Source organism: Bombus fervidus, chromosome 1 (assembly GCF_041682495.2).
Source record: "Bombus fervidus isolate BK054 chromosome 1, iyBomFerv1, whole genome shotgun sequence".
In the NCBI taxonomy this organism is placed as follows: domain Eukaryota; kingdom Metazoa; phylum Arthropoda; class Insecta; order Hymenoptera; family Apidae; genus Bombus; species Bombus fervidus.
The window spans coordinates 19,697,351-19,715,761 of record NC_091517.1 but is presented as its reverse complement, the minus strand read 5'-3'; the positions used below and the strand labels follow the sequence as shown (position 1 = coordinate 19,715,761).

The window sequence follows — 18,411 nt, the reverse complement described above, 5'->3', positions numbered from 1 at the left end:
CGATCGGACTATCGGTAATCTGAGGTAGTATCTACCCGACAATCCCATTATATCTCGCAGACTACACATCGATTAATACTGGCAGGAAGTTCGCTCAGACGTTGATCCGCACCTTAGTCACGCGTTACGCGCAGAAATTAGATGACACAGGCATCTTTTCATAACGGTATACATGTACCGCGCCAATAAGCCGAGGAGGCAGAAGGAAGGTATTGTCGCATTAGACGTCGCGCAAGAAAACGCATTACAACGAAACTAATAACGAATGTAACGGGACGCGTGTGCACGCTTCAACGTTGGCATTTTTTAATCTTGCGAGCTCGCAGGAAGATTGGACTCAAGTAGAACGAGCCATATCTCTTGTCTGATTGCAAGTGAAAGAAAACGCTAGGGGAAAAAAAGGTGAATGGTTCATGGAGGACTGGCTCTTTAGGATCGTGTTTCTTTCGCAAGTGCAACGATGCGTGTCCATTTTATGACACGAAGCTATAGCCCTTTATTTCTAACGTACTTAGTTAGAAACTAGAAACGAATCTTTCTTTGCTCTTTTTTGCCCTCTTTTCTCTTATCCTTCCTTACCTTGAAATCGCTTGATATCTGTACGATTACGCGTATAAGTATTCTCCTCGCAGCATATCCTTCTTACGAATATTCTCAATAACCGTTTCGCTTCCTGCGTCGTTCAACGTGGCTCAACCTCATCCTTTGTGTCACAGTCGCGTCGCATCGTGCCAAGGAAAAACGATAGCAAGAAGAGGATAGATCGCGCGTCGATTTCTTGCAGATCGAGCACGCGGCGATCGCCATAGCAGGATCTTAATCGGCGTGCAATGGATCTTCTTCCCTGCATTCTTCCTCCGTTCAATGTCCCATAGAAATCACGACGATCGTTGAATTACCGCGTCGAGATCGTCGTGGTTCCTGACCGCGATTTTCCAGTTTTACCCTTTAAGATCGCGAAGAAAACAGGTGCGTCTTTCAGTTACAGAAACGCGTAGATCAGTAGCAGCGATTATGCATCGAGTTTATCCAGCGGTTGCATAAATTGCTTCACAAGCAAAACTTTCTTTTCGTTGGCAAGATTCGATTCGAACGGCCGTACACCGTCAGCGAAAAAACAAGGCATAGCAAAGTTAATTAGCGAACGCGGGACCGCGGACGCGCGCTCCAATCGCGAAAACCGTTTTCCAAGCGGTTAACTCGTCTAACAATCGATAAATTCGCTTCGATTCTCCACGGTATCGCTTTCTATAGTCATCGTGACTATGAACAACGAACGTTTCAAGTATCTTTGTTCATCGAAAGACACGCGAAACGGATTTCGAAATTTCGAGATAAATATTTGTGTTCCTCGTCTTGATGTTTCGACGTTTTCGACGGTAGTCACGTATGCAAAAAGAAAAATAAGAAAACGATTGGTCGAATAATACCGTTCTGAACAGAAAACTGCACATAACAGTTTTAGTACGTGCCATAATACCGTGTTCTTTTATTATCGTCGGTAACTGCGAACAAATTTTCTAAGATTACAAAATAATGGAAACCGGTTAGTGACGTCATGGTCGTTGAACTCGACTCGATGTCGACCACGATATTAAATTGCAAAAAAACATATATCAGTATGCTAAAAGGCATATCTTTGACCTTGGAATTAAAGCTACCTTGGACTTCCTTTGATGCTTTAATTTATAATCTTGTTGATTCCGATATCGACAAGCGTATTTCTTTCGACTTTCCCTTGATTTAATGTATTCTACCTCCTGGAACGCGCTTTGGAAACTGTATCGAATTAAACGACGGATCTCGCGATAAGATCGATTCAACAATAAAAACACCATTCCACATTAATTACCCTTCTCGTTCGTGCGGATCTGCGTTGCACGCGGCGCGAATTACATACTCCTCGCGCTTCTTAACGCGACGTTGCGTTCGTTTTTTTTATCGCGATACAAAAGGGAAAGTTCGGCTAGTCCGACGGTGTTGGTCAACCGGTCGCCTGCACGGTTAAATTGTGACAGGATGTTCGTAAGAGATTCCACGAGGGTCTTGCGTTTTGCTCGAGGAGAAAGTTGCAGCGGTGTTACGCTACTTTTTTTTTTCTCTCCTCTCTGTCTTACTTTTTTTAGCCGTGTAATATTACAGACTTCAAATAAATCGTTGATAAATGATTAATGCGTTATTTATCATTTATATATCGATGATCTGGTTCTCGCTAAACCGGCCGAAGAGGAATAATTTCATCTTCGTTCCTGTCACCATTTTACGGACGGGAATGTCTGCAAGTTTAAAAATAGACTACAAATCGGACAAAATTCAACGTACCGTAGAATTTAAAAGCAACAAACTCGTATCGACTTTATTTTTCTAGACGATCTCTCGACTCGAGTCGTTTGCTAGCGCGAACGGTCGGTACAAAGCGTTTAAAAAGCGGTCGCTCACGATCGAGATGAATGACGAAGTCGCGACGAGAGAACAGGATCGAGAAGATTCGGTCGTCGCGCCGTTCAGCGACATCGACACGACAAGGCTTGCGACGTCGTTGGCAATGGTGGCGGCAGGCCGATTTTGACAGTCGCGCGCTGTCTCCTCCATGATGAATGAACGACTCGCGGTTCGATCGACGTTATCGTAAATCTTGCCGACTCGGGGCTATTGTGAAGTCGCTCGTCATCCGTTTCGGTCTTGTCGCGCAAGCACACGCCGATCTCGAGCGAAGTGAGGTCAGATCGATATCGAGACTCAAGTCGACCGAACTCGATTTGAATTCCGATTAAGACCTCTTATAATGTTCGGAGATGTCGTACAGGCCAATGAAATCGACATGAACCGCGCGGTACCCACGACGGAATGATTTCTTGCGTGTCTTCTTTTCTTGCGGTCGATCTTCACTTCTTCAATCTCTCTTCTCGATTTTCAACTAGTAAATTGAATTGGACAATGAAAATGAAATTGATAGGCGAAATTTAATATTAGCTATTTCAGTGGAATGATATTGGAAGACAAACATAGGCATATATTCACGTGTTATTTATTTGCATCTTAGTAATATATAACATGAATATTATTCTATCGATTACGTCTATTATGATGTCTAACCCCTCATCCCATAGTTGCTGTATTACACCTGTCAACCAAAACGATGAATTACAATTAATGATCAGCAATTATATCTTTGCTCGTGGAATACAAAAAGTGGTCATTAACACTCGCACGATCATCGTTTACATTATTCCTACATATTTCTTATATATTCTGCGTCTCTAAATCAAAAAGTCTACAATATCTACGGGTCGCTTCGGTACGAGTGTTAAATCGCTGGATTATTTCTCGAATCACGTGAACCTACATTTTAAAATACGCGCGAGACCACTGACTCGGTCACACGGCCGCCCAACATTCTGCTTTGCATGGTGTCGACCATGCTCTCCTTTACTACGCGCATTGGTTCCTCTATTACCAAGTTGGCAGGTCTCATTGCTGTCAGAACTCTTGGGTTGTAGAACTGCATTTGAGGAACATTCACGTAGGACATCATCTCCGGATCCGACATCATGAAAAAAGAGTTGGACGGCGAAACGACCACCTGTTCTCTGTAAGTTGGTACCACCGAAGCAATGTCCATGACTACTTCATTTTGCACTGGCGAAACGATGATTTCTTCCGCCACGGGCTTGACAACTTCCCTGGTGATTGTTTCGACGACTGGATCGCTTGACACCAACACAGATTCCTTGACCGAAACCGAAGGTTGTTGAACGATGTTCACGTTGGTTTGCGCTGGCAGAGGTTGAGCCGATTGAATAATCTCCGTGAATGACGAACTCGGCTGAGCAATCACGGTGGCGCTAGGTTGCCCCTGGATAAAGCTCAGAGTTTGAACAGGCTGTCCTGCTGGCTGGATGCTGAGAGTTTCGACAGATTGCGGTCCAGATTGGATATTGAGGACTGCAGACTGTTGAGGATTGGACTGGATGCTGAGAGTTTCGACAGTTTGTGGTACTGATTGAATATTCAGGAGCTGAGCTGGTTGTCCATTGGATTGAATACTAAGAGTTTCGACAGTTTGTGGGACGGGCTGAATATTGAAATGTTTAGTTGGTTGTCCATTGGCTTGGATACTCAAGGTTTGCACTGGTTGTTGGATGCTGAGAGTTTCGACAGATTGCGGTCCAGATTGGATATTGAGGACTGCAGGCTGTTGAGGATTGGACTGGATGCTGAGAGTTTCGACAGTTTGTGGTCCTGATTGAATATTCAGGAGCTGAGCTGGTTGTCCATTGGATTGAATACTAAGAGTTTCGACAGTTTGTGGGACGGGTTGAATATTGAAATGTTTAGTTGGTTGTCCATTGGCTTGGATACTCAAGGTTTGAACTGGTTGTTGGATGCTGAGAGTTTCGACAGTTTGCGGTACGGATTGGATATTAAGAAGCTGGTTTGGTAGCCCATTAGCTTGAATACTGAAAGTTTGTGCAGGTTGTTGAATGCTGAGCGTTTCAACAGTTTGTGGTGCCGATTGGATGTTAAGAAGCTGAGCTGGTTGACCATTAGATTGAATGCTAATGGTTTCGCCAACCTGTGGCGCTGATTGAATGTTGAGGAGCTGAGCTGGTTGACCATTGGCTTGAATACTCAAGGTTTGGACAGATTCAGGCTGTTGGATACTTAGGGTCTGCATCGATGGTTGGCCAGGCACCTGGATACTGTAGCTTTGAGTTGGGAAGAGCGCCGGAGGCTGATTTAAATATAGCACCGACTTCTTAGATCTCTCCAAGTCCTTCACTTCTTCTTCCAACTTCAGGATCTCCTTTTCCAAAGCTTCTTCGGTCTTCGACGTTGGAACAGCCTGGGCTACTGCCAGGCCCGCAGCGAACAGTGCGAATATTTTCTTCAGATGCATTTCTTCTGATTGTTCTTCGGTGTCGAACTGTGTCGATCTTGGCGATGAGGCTGCTTTTTAAAGAGATCCTCGCTCTCATCAGGCACGTTTGACATTGAGATACCTCACGTAACGAAAACACGCACGAGCGCTGATACGCAAGATCGCGGCGTTATCAGGTCACGCAATGATACGCGTTTAGTACAAGTGTTATACAATACACAACTTTTGGAATTTATATAACAAAAGAGGATATCTCTTATGTATTCTTTTATTTCTTTTTTCTTGTTGAATAATTGTTATCTCCTAGAGCTTCGGAACGTACCACTCTCCAGTTGCACATACGTGACATGTATATTCGCTATCCGTAAACAAGTGTTACGCAAACTTCGGTCTATACAAAAGTAAAATACGGAACCTTGAAATTAAATTAAACGAGTTAATAGTTAATTTAGAATCAGTCGAAAAGAAATTAGAGTTGGAAGTATAATTCAGCTTGCGATTAATTTCATTAAAATTTAATTGTACGTGTTTTTATAACGACATCGAACTTTAAAATTGCAGTAAAATTTGAAATTCGCTCTCGTAAACCAGAGCAGAACAAAGTAGAAACATTCGATCGTTCCTGAAACATCTTCTTCGATTTCCACTACTCGCGACCACGAGTCTTTCCTAAAATCGTTTCACCTAATTCTATCTATTTATAGGTACCTTTGATTCAGATGGTAATCGTCTAACGTGGAACCGCCAGACACCAAGGTTAGAAGTTTCCACTCTACCAGCTGTCGATCGATTCGAAACAGTCGTGCAACCCCCGATCGTAACTCGGCTGAAATCGCGTTCGACTCATCCCTGTCTTACAGATCATCCTTCTCTCCCTCTTTCAACCCCTCTGCTTCTCTCCGTGCAATTTCTTTCTCCGTAAGCAACGTTGGTATTTCCAGGACGTTGATATTAACGACACCCGGTAGATCGTAATTTTGTCACCCGACGGTAGAAAGAAGGAAGGGGTTGGCGGACTAAGAAGCGGCGCCGGCTAATTGCATGCATTTTTAACGGACGATACGTCGTAATCGGCGCTGCCGGTATGATGGAAACGCGAGCATAAAGCTTTACGCTCGCGGCACCCTGGGGAGAACGTTCGAGGGGTCTCGGCTCGACTGCGCCGTTTTTATTTTACCGTATGGTCCTGTGGAAAGGGTGAAACGGTAACTGCGATACTTACGACCGAGCAGAAATTCCTAAAGGGATCTTCTTTTTCTCGTTCTTCCTCTTTTTTCTTCCTGTTTTCGGCTGCGACGACTTCTCGTCGGAGATTAGCGCAAACCGTCGACGTATCAATTGTTTCAAACGGATCCGAGGTTTTAATGAAAAGCAAAGCGGAGCGAGCGGTCGTGAAATGGGATAACAAGGGTTATGGTAAATCGTTTTCTGGAAAATTTTGATGCCTTAAAGACCAGATGCTTTCTAGACTTTTTCAGAATTTGCTACTTTATATCGTCGATGTAGATGTTCGTTAAAATTCACATGCGTTCAATTTACGAGGTTCCACGATCGGCAACGAACTATATAAATCGCGTCGCACCTATTCAAGGGGATTTAATGGACATTGATGTATCGACGATTCTGGACGGGCGTCCACGTGGCGTGATTAACGCCGACCTGTCCATACGGCCGAGAATAACGGCTCACGGCTTTCTGGTGTCCCCGCGGTGAGATACGCCCGGACCTCGTTCACCTCAGACGATCGCCTCTCGGTGTCGGCCTCTTTCGCGAGATACTCGTGTCGAGTCTTCGACTTATCGACCTTATTACGTCGCTGGCCTCCGGGCTACCGTCTGCGGATCTCTCCTCCAGACGAACAGATCTCCAGACCGGTTGCCGAGCTTCAGTTTCGCGACAACGGAAACAAACAATTCTTTTCTACTTTCGTTTGCGTAAATTATTATCGTTCGAACGTCGGTGACAGATTGTCAAAAACGATACTGGTATCTGTTTGGAATAAAAAATAATCGGACAATCGCTCGGTACGGACGTCCGTCAGCCGTAACGTGAGTCATCGTCGTTAAAGCAACTTCCTGTTTCCGATTTCCAACCGATTCCAGAAAATCCAACGAGTCACTACCGCGCTGCCTCTCCTAAGACCCCTAACCGAGCGATCGCTCTGGCAAACGACACGTTTGACAAGTCTCGTTGCCGCTCGTTACTCCTCGTTGACTATGTCATTTGTCTCCGGAGAATAATCGACCAATCTCTCCGAGCTTCACGCGCGAAACAGAAAGAGGAAACGCGGAAGAACACGAAAGAAGAAGGAGGAAGAAGGACAGAGAGAGAAGAGAGTAATGGTGCTGCTGGTGCGCGGAGTCAACGAGAGGGCCGCAATTATGTAATCGCTGTGTCATTGCGTTTGAGTAATTCCATTAGCTAACGTACGAGAGAGCAAGTGAGGAAAAAGGCACGTCGCGAGCTGTCGACCCCGAGCATTGTGCACCGGGGTCACGTTCTCACCTCCGGTAACTGCAAGGACCGCCATTTTTGCTCGCTCGCGCTCTTTCTCGGTCCTGTAGCGGTCGAGTCGATCGTTCAGGCGATTTTAACGCCTTGTCTGTCGAGTCACGGTGTGCACTGGATTCGAGTCATCGGGAGATCTCGACCTACGATGGTAAACCGAGTGATCGGTGCTGTGTCGAATGGAAAAAGTTTGGATCGGTTGGATAATTTCAAAAATTCGATAGCGACGGATATCGAGCTTTCGATTAATAGAAAATGTTAATCGTCTAAATAGAGTTATTTATAAAGTCGGATAATCTACTGATGATCAAATATTAGCGTTACGATATAAATTATCTTCTATTCTCTTATGATCGTATCAGCTGAAAGTGAACTGTCTAAGAGTCGCAGATGTATAAACCGAAGCTAGAAAGGAAAGAAAGAGTCGTGTGGAAATCGGCGACTCGAATTCCACAGCGTGCACGATACAGACCCGCAACTACACGGTGTCCGCGATTAAATCAGTCGGCCGCGATGTCACCTCCGGCGCATGGTATGCGACGAAGGAATCCTTGACAGGAGGTCGCCGGATCCTCGTGCCCCCCCGTGGCGCATGAATCACCGCGACTCGCCTCGCCGTGTCTTGTCGCCCCTCGGCCAAGGTGACAGCTGTCAAGCGGCTGCTATACGGCACGGTGTACGCCGCGCCGTGTAGGAGGTGTACGCGTCCCCGCGTGAAATCCTCTCCTCTCCGTGAACATTCTGACCGACCACGGGCAACCATCCACTGGCGTAGACATCCGGAACACATTTTCCTGTCGTTTTACCAAACGTTATTTCTTCGGATCTAAAGATGAGCAAGAGAATTAACCTCTTGGCGATATCATGGCATCGTGTCTCGTATATATCGTCCATCTATACAAGCTGTTCTACTCGTGACGAACATTCTAAGCATTTCTGTCGGCATGTATCGAAAACAAGCGAGAAAGATTTTAAGGAATTCGTATAATTGTGGAACATGAAGTCGGTGGTGGTATAGAAAATCCTGGCAAGATCGTCTACAGCAAAAACAACTTTGCAGAAACCAGTATAGCTTAGAGAAAATATAGCGAAACGGGATCGATAAATAGCATTGAACCGCGATATGCATACAATACGCACTACACGACATTCTTGTTCCAGCATTCACGTTGCGAATACATTCGACGTTAAACCACGTTTCACTATTTAGCAATCGTACACATAACGTTTCAATAATACTCTTAAGGCACCTGCTGATCTCATACAAAACTTTGTGATTTCTTAATAACTATTCGAATAGTTTACCTCATTCTTCTACAAGTATCCTGATACTTACAACTTCAGCCAAATCTCCACTCGAAATCCAACAAAAACCTTCGAGTTTCAACTTGCGCTATTTCTTTTCCAGCTCTTTTAAATTCTTTTTCCTAGCTTTTTCGCGGCAAACTTGATCATAAGACACTGTCACCGTAACGCGCTTAATCCGATACAACTTTGCATGGACTCGCTTCTCCCGCATTCCTATCGCAGGTTCAGCGAGTATAGCACCGGTTCCCATGTCCGTATCTCGATCAGAAAACGACTACGCTCCGTATCTATAGATCGATTTGCGTAGCGCGCGATTACAAAAGTAAAGCAAAAGGATTACACCGATGAAACTAGTTCTTACACGAGGAACAAGTGGAAGAAGAAGAAGAGGAAGAAAAGGAAAGGAAGATGGTGGGGAAAGGTGAAAAATTTCCCAGGGCTCGTTAACATCCACCTGTGTTCTCGCGCCATTGCGTGTGCACGCGCGTGCACGCGGTTCGCCTTGACCCGCGCGAGCTACCTCCGAGGGATGCTCGTCGATCGTCTCAGACACAGTTGGGAATTAAGGTACTGGGTAAGTGATCATGCAGTTGATTACTTTCCTTTGTGTTCCCCTGTGACATTTTTATTTTCCAACGACACACGAAGGAGAAAGGCCATATCGACTGATACCTCTTAGCGATGAGATCAAGTACGTAAAAGTCGATTTAATTTTGTTCGTTTCAATGTTCATCCTTGATATCTTTAAGGCTCTTTAAGGCTCTTTAGATTCTTTAAGGTCATTCCACGGTAAAGGATACCGATCAACCTGCCTTGATACGTCAAGAATATGTACAGGACTTGTGTAGAGGATATTTGACCGAGAGATTTATTAGATGAGATTGCTCGTTGTTGAAACTGTCGAGTATATTTAAAATAATTAAATAAATTAGTATACAGACGATATTCGCCGAGACGCTCGTACAATAAGTCGCAAACTAAACTCGTTGATAACTACTCGATAGATGCTCGATAGATACTCGTAGATACTGATCGATAATTGTTACTGATCCGCACCACCGACTGATAGCTGGTTGATAATTGATAGACACTGACTAATAACCGAACTGCTTACGATCGCGTCCGTTTATTTATACTGGTCGGGGGAGAGCCGGAAAATTCAAATTCGTCTTTGTTCGACGATTGCGCGTAGCAGCGACTTTGTTTTACCCGGAGTTTATTTATTAATACATTGTGTGTATCCTGACGATATTGCTACTCCGAGGCAAAACAACAACATGATATGAATCGTCCTTTAGCTCACGTGCCGCTACAAATAATACGACTGTACTAAGATACTGTACAAAACTCTGAAGCGGTAGAGGCTGAAATGTTTTCTCGAATCTTCTTAGACACGCGTATTAGAAACCTGAATTTCGCTAGATAGAGCTATTCTACGACAACTTGATGTTTAAGTATCAGATCTAACGCGGCAAAATGTCAAAGCTTCCCGTTATCGCGATCCTGGTTCCCCGTGAACAATGTACCATAAAGGCGTTTTGCGGCAGGAGGCTAGTAGGACAGGTCAGGGTACAGAAACGATCGGACACGTCCATGGTGCTCGTAGGACAATCCGTTAGCCGCGTTGCCCCCATCGAATCGTCCGTGATCCGAAACGTCCCTCGAATGTACCTCGCTCGACCGACGTACGAGTCTCTCTTTTCCCTCCCGACAATGGCCGTTTTTACACGTGGCGTTGGCATCGTGACTGGCGTTAGGTGTTGCCGCGTCTATCACGCTCGCGTACACGCTGCCAGCCGGTAATTTAGCGGCGAGTCTACGTCGATTTCTCCGACCGATAAAGCCACGCGAGAGAAAGAGGCGACAAGGGAGGATCGTCCTGGCGAATAATTCAGGGTCGACTCTATTTTCAAATTGACGGAGAGAAAGAGAGAGAGAGGGAGAGAGAGAAACTTGTATCTGGACGTTTGAATCGACCGCGCGACGGATGAGTCTTCAGCGCCATCGTTTCCATGCGATTCGAGGTAATGACAGAAACGAAACCGAAGCGTTCTCGAGTTTTGTTGCTGTTTGCGCGGCTCTTGTTCTTTGTGGTTTTAATATTTGTGTTTTTACATGTGGTTTTGCTATTTCTCTTTGTTCCCGGCGGTGGTTTCAGAGGGTTCCAGGGGATTCAGAGATCTTTTTGATTCCTGATATGACGCACGAGAAAGACTTCTTGAAAAGTCGAGCTTCTTGAAAAGTATCCGATAGATTGATCGATTGGCAGCTTTTGTGTCTCTGCTGCGGAACGAAAGGATGAAATCGTGCAACGATTGTTCACAATTGGCAACTGCCGTGTCTCTACACCGAGAGATGACCCTGCCATTCTGTAGAAAGCAAGTATGTCATTTCATCACGAAACCCTCTACTCCTGCACCGATTGTTTTCCGTGTCACTGTCGTTCGGTCACTTCCTTTTACGTGACTTCGTGACACTCGCTTCGGGACCTGTTCTCCCCTTGTCCGAGTCGCTTGACCAAGTGCGACGATCTCGTGACATTTCGTCCACATAAATTACTTCTGGATGAACGAGGACTGTTAGACCCGTACAATTTACAAGGCTGAAAAACTCGTATATAAGGATAATGTGACTTGCATTACCTATGCGCTGCGTTAAAGAATACAAGCAAATTGCAATTGAATCGTTAACACACCGCGAACAACCGATCACCAGAAGAAAGCACTAAACCGGCCAATTACGTTCACACCGTATTCGCTAGAAAGCAACAGTATCGTATAATACCCTTCAAACGTGTCAGAACGTTCCTCTCCATTAACACACCGTCCTCGAAACACGTCAGGATACCCAGGAACAGAAAGCAGTAAGTTCAGACAAAGGAAAGCTCTACGACCGTTGGTCACGCCAATTTTACGCACGATCGCGACCAGTACCGCCATTACGTGCGCTTTGACAGCCATTATCCGATCGACATTCTTGCGATCGTCGCACCATTTCGTCTCGTTATTGTCAGTTTCCCAATAGCCGGCGATGATTAACACGTTCAGGTATTCGAACGTACGTAAACGCTTTGACAGGCAATTAAATTTCTCACACACGCATAAAAATCCTACTTACAAGTAAAGTTACCTCGCTTGTTAGACTCAGTCTTTTAAAACGATGTTTTATGCGGCAGAATTAAAGTACACATATAGATACGAAGTTAATGATACGCTGTGTATTCTGTGGTTAAAAGATAGCGTAATTTATAAAACGCGCAGTTTCAATACGCTATCGAAAGTAGCTTTTTTATTATTTCTCGCATTGTCTATCGCAGGCTTGAAACAATGGCGACGTCAAAATCGCTCGAGCGAATCGTCCTGTCTCGTGACTAGCGCTCGTCGTCGATCGCGCCTCTTCGTGACCTCTTCGATTCAACCGCGCGAATACAATTTAATAATTCCCACTAGCTGTGCCTGGTCAGCTGCTTTTTTCCTCCGTCGTAACATCTTCGAAGATACCCTTTAGCCTCGATCTCCTCGGCCGTATTTCGATCGAGTCGATCATTCGGTTCGCGCCGCTTGCGTCACACGGAGAAACCGCGATTACAGGAATAATCGATTAAGGACCTATCGGAGAAATTTATTGGATGACCGATCGACGTTGTCGAAATGCAATCGAGAAAGAAAACCAACTTTTAAATATTTCGAATTCAGCATTTGGCAACAAATATTTCGTTCGTAAAAAATGATCGGGTGCAATGTTCAAAGTCGCGATTTCTATTCTTCCAAAAGGAATCTCATTGTTTCGAAAGACATTAAAAACCGACGACACCAGAGCAAACTTTCAGACACTGTGTCGAAGAAAATCTCCGAAAAAAAATGAAAACTTCGAGATCATCTCTCCAGGAGGTGTGTCGAAACCGTCGCTTTTTCAAAGGTTTTAACACAGTCTCGCGTTAACGATATATCGCACGAGCGTCGTTCGACGAAACGTTGACGAGCAACGGAGAAAGTATCCTTTCAGGCGGCCGTGTGACTCCCTTTCTTTCGCTGTCCGGACCTCAATGGCCCGGAACGTGAGAGAGCAACCAGTCGACAATGTTTACGGCAGTCGCGTTTACGGCCGATTTTCCAGCGACGTCGTAAACGTATAACCTGCTGCTCGCTCCTGTACAGGGTCCATAAAACCGGCGACACGATCGATGTTCGTGAATTTCGCGATGCTGCTCGTGGGAACCTGACACTTCGATGTTCCAAAGTGGATCCGCGAAGAGATGCTAGTTGAGACCCGTTCGATTTCGAACGAATTGATGGCAGAATTTAGAAAGTTGTTGTGTGTCATCGATGAAAGATCGATAGTTCAATTGGTAGAATGAGATTTTGCAAAGCGTCGTGATCAAAGTGGAAGAGAGCACGTGTCGATGTTTCCGTAGCAAAAGAAAAATAATTTTGTAGTTGCGTGTAAGAGAGGGATGTTTATATTTGCTAGTATCTTCTCAGTCGATTAGTTAACTAAGAAAGTTACGCTTTCCAACGCTCTTCAACATACGCAAAAACCTTGCGCAAATGAGATAATTCAATCGCACGATTGTAACGACTTCTGAATTCCTCTTCTTAACTCATTGATCTCGTTTAACCTTCATCAAATTACTGCTCTAATCTCGCATATCATTGAATGCACGTTGATTGTCTTGAACGTCCAATAAAATTGTAATTTTCGCGTTTTATCTTCTACATCTTCGTCGACGGAAACGGAAATTTTATCGTAACGCACAGTTCCCTGTTCATCGTGAATATCGTTACATTATCTGAGTTACCCACTGTTAGAAATTAAAATTTCTAAGGAAAGAAGAAGGAAACGAAACATCTTTTATCTGGAACAAAAATTTCATCGATGTAAAATAATCGTAGTTGAATGAACGAATCGCCGATGCAACGATAGCAAGAAAAATGTCATGCGTCATCGTGGAGACGCGATACGATTATAACGATCTCGATTATAACGCCGAGCTACCAGAGAGCATTTGCGTGCAGAAAACGATCGATTTCGACGACGACGCCACTCGGCTGTATGTCACCAAAGTCGGTCGAACGTCGATAGTCACTTAGCGGTTCATCAGAAGCCGCTAATCTTAATTCGCTTATCGGATTATTCGTGGGTCCTGCCAATGGAGATGTCTCGTGCTCGAGAGATAATCCGGTCGATATGGTAATTCGATGGAAGACACGTCGCGTCGAAACCCTCCTGTTTCTTTGCTGCCGCTGCATCGCACTACCCAGCGACGTTGCTTTCCGTACAACATTGTTTTACGTTCCTTGGGACGACAAGAAGCTTCTGTAAAGCGACGATAAAATATTTCCATTTATGCTGTTACAGATAGTTTCAAACGATATGATACGATACGATGGTTTCGCATAATTTTATGAAAATAACATAATAAATCGTAGTAGTTAATCTCTCGAGCACCAAATGTTTCTTGTGTTATGGACAAAATTTGTCTATCGGTTATCTCTTCTGATCTTGTAAAGATATATAATGTGTTAAAAATAGGACGAGTTTTATCAAAAGCATCCGTCGTTTAATTAATTAATTCTGCGCGACATCCAGTGCCACTTGGGAATCCACGAATTGACGAGGATTTACAAGCGACGAAGATTTGTCCACGACGATGCGAGATAAGAGGTCGTCGACCATAGTACAGTGGAAGATTCGCGTTCGATAGCGGTCCAGGGAGCGGTCTTTCCTCGTCTCCGCGGATCGCGGATATATTCCTCCGCCGCATCTACTTTGCACTGTCTCCGCGTAATCTCCATCAAGCCATAAGTCTCTGCCTCGGTCCCGTCTCACGAAATGACCGGTATTTATCTCGGCGTAAACGCGATCGCCGCGTTTAATTGCCGGATTTGATGCAGATGCGGTCGTGTAACGAGCCGCCAGCCTCTCTAACGAGCGCGTTCTCGATCGCGATCGCGATCCGCTCGCTTTCCACCGCGCCGCTCGCTTTTCTTCCCCCTCTCTGTCTCTATTCCCGTAGCCCGCGTACGCTTTCTACATAGTTGGCCATACGATTTCGAATGTCACGCGATACAGCTCCCCCTCCGTTGCGAGCTCTCTTCTGGTTAATTCACCGTTCGTCGATCGCCGCGTGTCGATACGTCCCCGTTAATTGAGATCGATGCGAGATGGATTCGTCATGATAAATAGCATTCGCGGTACTGATAGCCTTTTTTCTAACTTTTGTTTTCTTAGTGGCGTGCTTCTCAGAGATCGATGCGTGTTGCTCTAATTTCGAGCAGATTTACTTGGCGATACTGAAACATCTATTGAGAATTTTATTTTTTTTTCTTTTTTCTTTTTTGGTTGGTTGCGTAGATCAGGCGGTTGCTTTGGCATTGAGATCTTACGCGGGTTTGATACAGGTTTCAGGGAGTTTGCGTATTTTTTTGTCGCTCGTGTTTGAAATTAACACTTTGACGGTGTCACGTAGGAGACACAAGAAATCACGAAAATGATAGATCGCCGGTGATCCCCTCGCGTCGCAGTTCGGACGTTTCACAAATAAGGTGAAGAAATTGAACTTTGTATATGGTAATAGAATTTATTATACAAATCCAACAGAGTGACGGTTCAAAGTGTTACGACAGACCGATCTCGAGCGCTTATTTTGGAGAATTTTTATACTGAGGTTTTAGTCCCTCTGGAGGGGTTGTCCTCTGGTGTACGTCAGAGGCGGCTATTCCGTTACTATTTGGTTATTGTTTCGATGGCTGTGGCATGCACGGTGTTTAGCCTATCCTATTACTGTCTCTGAGCGTGTAACAACGACCATGCCGAAATCACATGTTTCGCTCAGGAACGCCACAGTGTTTAGCACAGTGCACCGTTGGATGCACCAATGACCACCGTGGCGTCACAGGAGAAACCGTCATATATGACCAACGTGGTCGTCAAAGTGTTAAAGGTCGCAAATTGGAGATTGTAAATTGACGGTATTAGGGGATCGTGCTATTAGAAGTGTTTAAACGTTTCCTTTTAATTTTATGTAAGCAGGAAATCTATCAGAAGTTTCTCTGGAATGGGATAGCATTTCGTTTTATCCAGATTTGTAAGTTTAGAGAATCTGACGAGTCTGATCTCCAAGCCCTGAACGCATGTGACGGGTGAACGCCCTCGGTCGCGCATAGTACCATATCCACTGAATCAGAAGATTCAACGGAGACCGTGCGAAAATCGACGTTCGTGGGAAAGGAAACATTTTATCAATGTTCTAACATTATCCACCGATACTCGAGTAGATGCCACGGGAGGCTAGTGATCACGCTGGACTGATCGAACGACCACGATTCGATTCTCTATGCTGAGTCAACGTTGTAAATCCCACCGTGGGGGGCTAACAACGACGAAATTCCAAACTTCCCGGTTAATTCGCCACGGCCACGTTTAATTGTCCGGATATAATTGAACCGGTAGCGTCCAACTTCGACGGGCCGATGTCACTTGATCGCTGACATGATTTACCACGCACGTGCGATTCGTGCAATTCCGAAGAAATTCAAATAGCGATATTCAAACGAGAAATCGATGTTCCGTGAGATTTTATCGATTCCACCGATACTGATACATAATTAAACGACCCGTTAGACGAGTCGGTTGTACTATTGGTCGGTACGTGCTTCCTATCTGAAGTTTCTAACTCTTTCAGGATTTCTTTTAACCCTGATATTTTCTACAAATAACGTACTTTAGAAAATATGACGGATATCATTTGACGATTGACATTTACAGCCTAAAAATGCCTAAGCAACGAAACTTCGCGTAGCAAGGAAAGCTTTCCTCTCGCCGCGCCTAACTCGGCATAACATAATCACAGTCAATTACAGCCTTTCTCCCGACACTCCCATAATCCGCAACCAGAACCCAGATAACCGGAAAACCTGGCTACCGGTATGAGTCACTGCTGCGATTCTCCAAGATCAGCGCGAGACCTCGATTCTCCATCATTGGCCGACGATGACACAGCTGGCCAGCATAACCGTATTTTGCCCTCGGACTTACGCATGCTTGAGCACGCAAAATGCGGCTCGATGATCCTCCTCTTAATCACGGAATCGTCTCACCGATCAACCTCTCTCCCATCTTCTACGTATTTCTTCTTCTTTTTCCATTTTTCCTCGCTGCAAGCAGGTTGTATCGATGAACGAATTGTGCATAGTCGGGCCACTGTCTTATCTCGTCTCGTTGAATCACTCGATGCCGGATAGTTGCACTTCGGAGGATGCGTCTCGCATTTATTCGCATAAACTCTAAATCATTTTTCTTCTTTTTCTTTTTTTGGTTGTACAAAGAATGCACGGGTTTGCGTAGCGTGTTGACAAACTGATAAAATATTCATAAATGGTAGCGGGTATATCAATGACGAAAAACTTTGCGAGAAAAACTTGGTGAAGCTATAGATTATAATAGACGGTTATAGAAGGAAAAATGTACGTGTCGTTCGATAAAATGTTAATTCGATAGCGGGAGGTTGATGGAAAGGCTAACAGGGAACGCGATATCCGTCCGCGTTTTACGTAACAGTCGCGGTGCGCGAGGAAAATTATCTTCGACGTTAATCCTCGTTGCAGCGCACCCACGTCTCCCAGGACATTTCCATATTCTATCGCGATAAGCCGCGGCCAAGGAAAAACGAGACGCGGGAGGAACCGCGCCGCCGTTCGCCGTTTTATGTCGCCGTCGTATCACGTTCGAGTAGAAATTTTTTATTCTCTCCTGCGACACGGTGTCGTGTCCTTTGCTGTTACTTGTAGCGTGATTTTACAAGCGAAAGGATTGTCGTGAGACTCTTGCAAACATTTTTTAAATTGCTTCGCCTTAGTCGTACTGTTCCACTGATCTATCGATAACGCAACGCTTTACGAGTATTAAGATGCTTGCAGGAAATTAAGATAAACGTAAAAAGTCGCTAAAACATAGTTCTTTGTTAGAAGAGCGAACTCTCCTAACCCGTAGAATAATAATCATCGACTCTATTATTCGACAAAAAAAGCTCCATTTTTCCAGCAATTTCCTACGCGAATACTAAAACGCCAGTCATTTCTCTATCTTCCCATCTACCACTTATGGAATTCATAATGGTTTCGCGCTTGTCGAAGCAAACGATATCCTCGGAAAGGAAGACGGAATAAAAAGTCTAAGAAGAAAGCAAGGGGAAAAGGCAAAAATCAACTAGACGCAGAAACTTTCTTTCGGGGTAGTATTTACGTCTAACGAAAGTGGCAGGTGTCTACCGGGTAAAAGGGGGTCCCGTTATAATAGAACAAAGTCGAAGCTTATTACGGGCACGCATGTCGTGTAGAAAATTAAACTGGCAGTTCTCACTGATTAACACTTGGGCGCGCACTGTGGTACTTAATAAACGCTACGTGTCGACGTGGAACGGTGATTAATGAGTACCCGCGATCGGTCGAAAGTTACGTGCCAAAGTGTGTCTGGCGGTGCGCACTGGCTTGTATCGCCTGAGAAAAAAATTTTGCTGGATCCCCGCGAGGGATTGGAATCATCGGTGCCACGATTTTCGGTGAGAGCGTGCGCGTAATTCGTTCGAGTTATTAATCGCTTCGCCCTTTCCGCGAACCGTGCTCCATGTAATCCCTACCATTCAAGCGAACAGCGAACAAAAGTCAGCCTGCTTGTTATGTACCGCGAGTATTCATAAACCGCGAAGCGTGAAA

The 18,411-nt window shown here is 44.9% G+C and overlaps 3 protein-coding genes across 3 annotated transcripts in view; 1 reads left to right on the top strand and 2 right to left on the bottom strand.

The window, feature by feature from the left end:
* Positions 1–18,411, top strand: part of LOC139989499 (uncharacterized) — a 178,874-nt gene that overhangs the window by 48,741 nt on the left and 111,722 nt on the right. The gene's annotated exons all lie outside the window — the stretch shown is intronic.
* Positions 3,007–4,941, bottom strand: LOC139989471 (uncharacterized). Its single transcript, XM_072007931.1, has 2 exons — positions 3,347–4,941; positions 3,007–3,124 (listed from the first exon to the last, which is right to left on the bottom strand). Exon 1 carries the CDS (start codon positions 4,898–4,900, stop codon positions 3,350–3,352), a length of 1,551 nt encoding a protein of 516 aa, XP_071864032.1. The 5' UTR covers positions 4,901–4,941; the 3' UTR covers positions 3,007–3,124; positions 3,347–3,349.
* Positions 7,891–16,631, bottom strand: LOC139998085 (uncharacterized; the record flags this gene model as incomplete). The annotated part of the gene is given in 10 exon segments (XM_072022346.1): positions 7,891–8,018; positions 8,021–8,065; positions 8,068–8,094; positions 8,097–8,184; positions 8,838–8,974; positions 8,977–9,022; positions 9,024–9,079; positions 9,082–9,147; positions 9,150–9,242; positions 16,592–16,631. Coding segments are annotated over 10 exon segments (726 nt in total), but the record flags the coding sequence as incomplete, so codon positions are not given.

Coding starts and splice junctions, on each gene's coding strand:
- LOC139989471 (XM_072007931.1), bottom strand. CDS start 4,900: ATGCATCTGAAGAAAATATTCGCACTGTTCGCTGCGGGCCTGGCAGTA.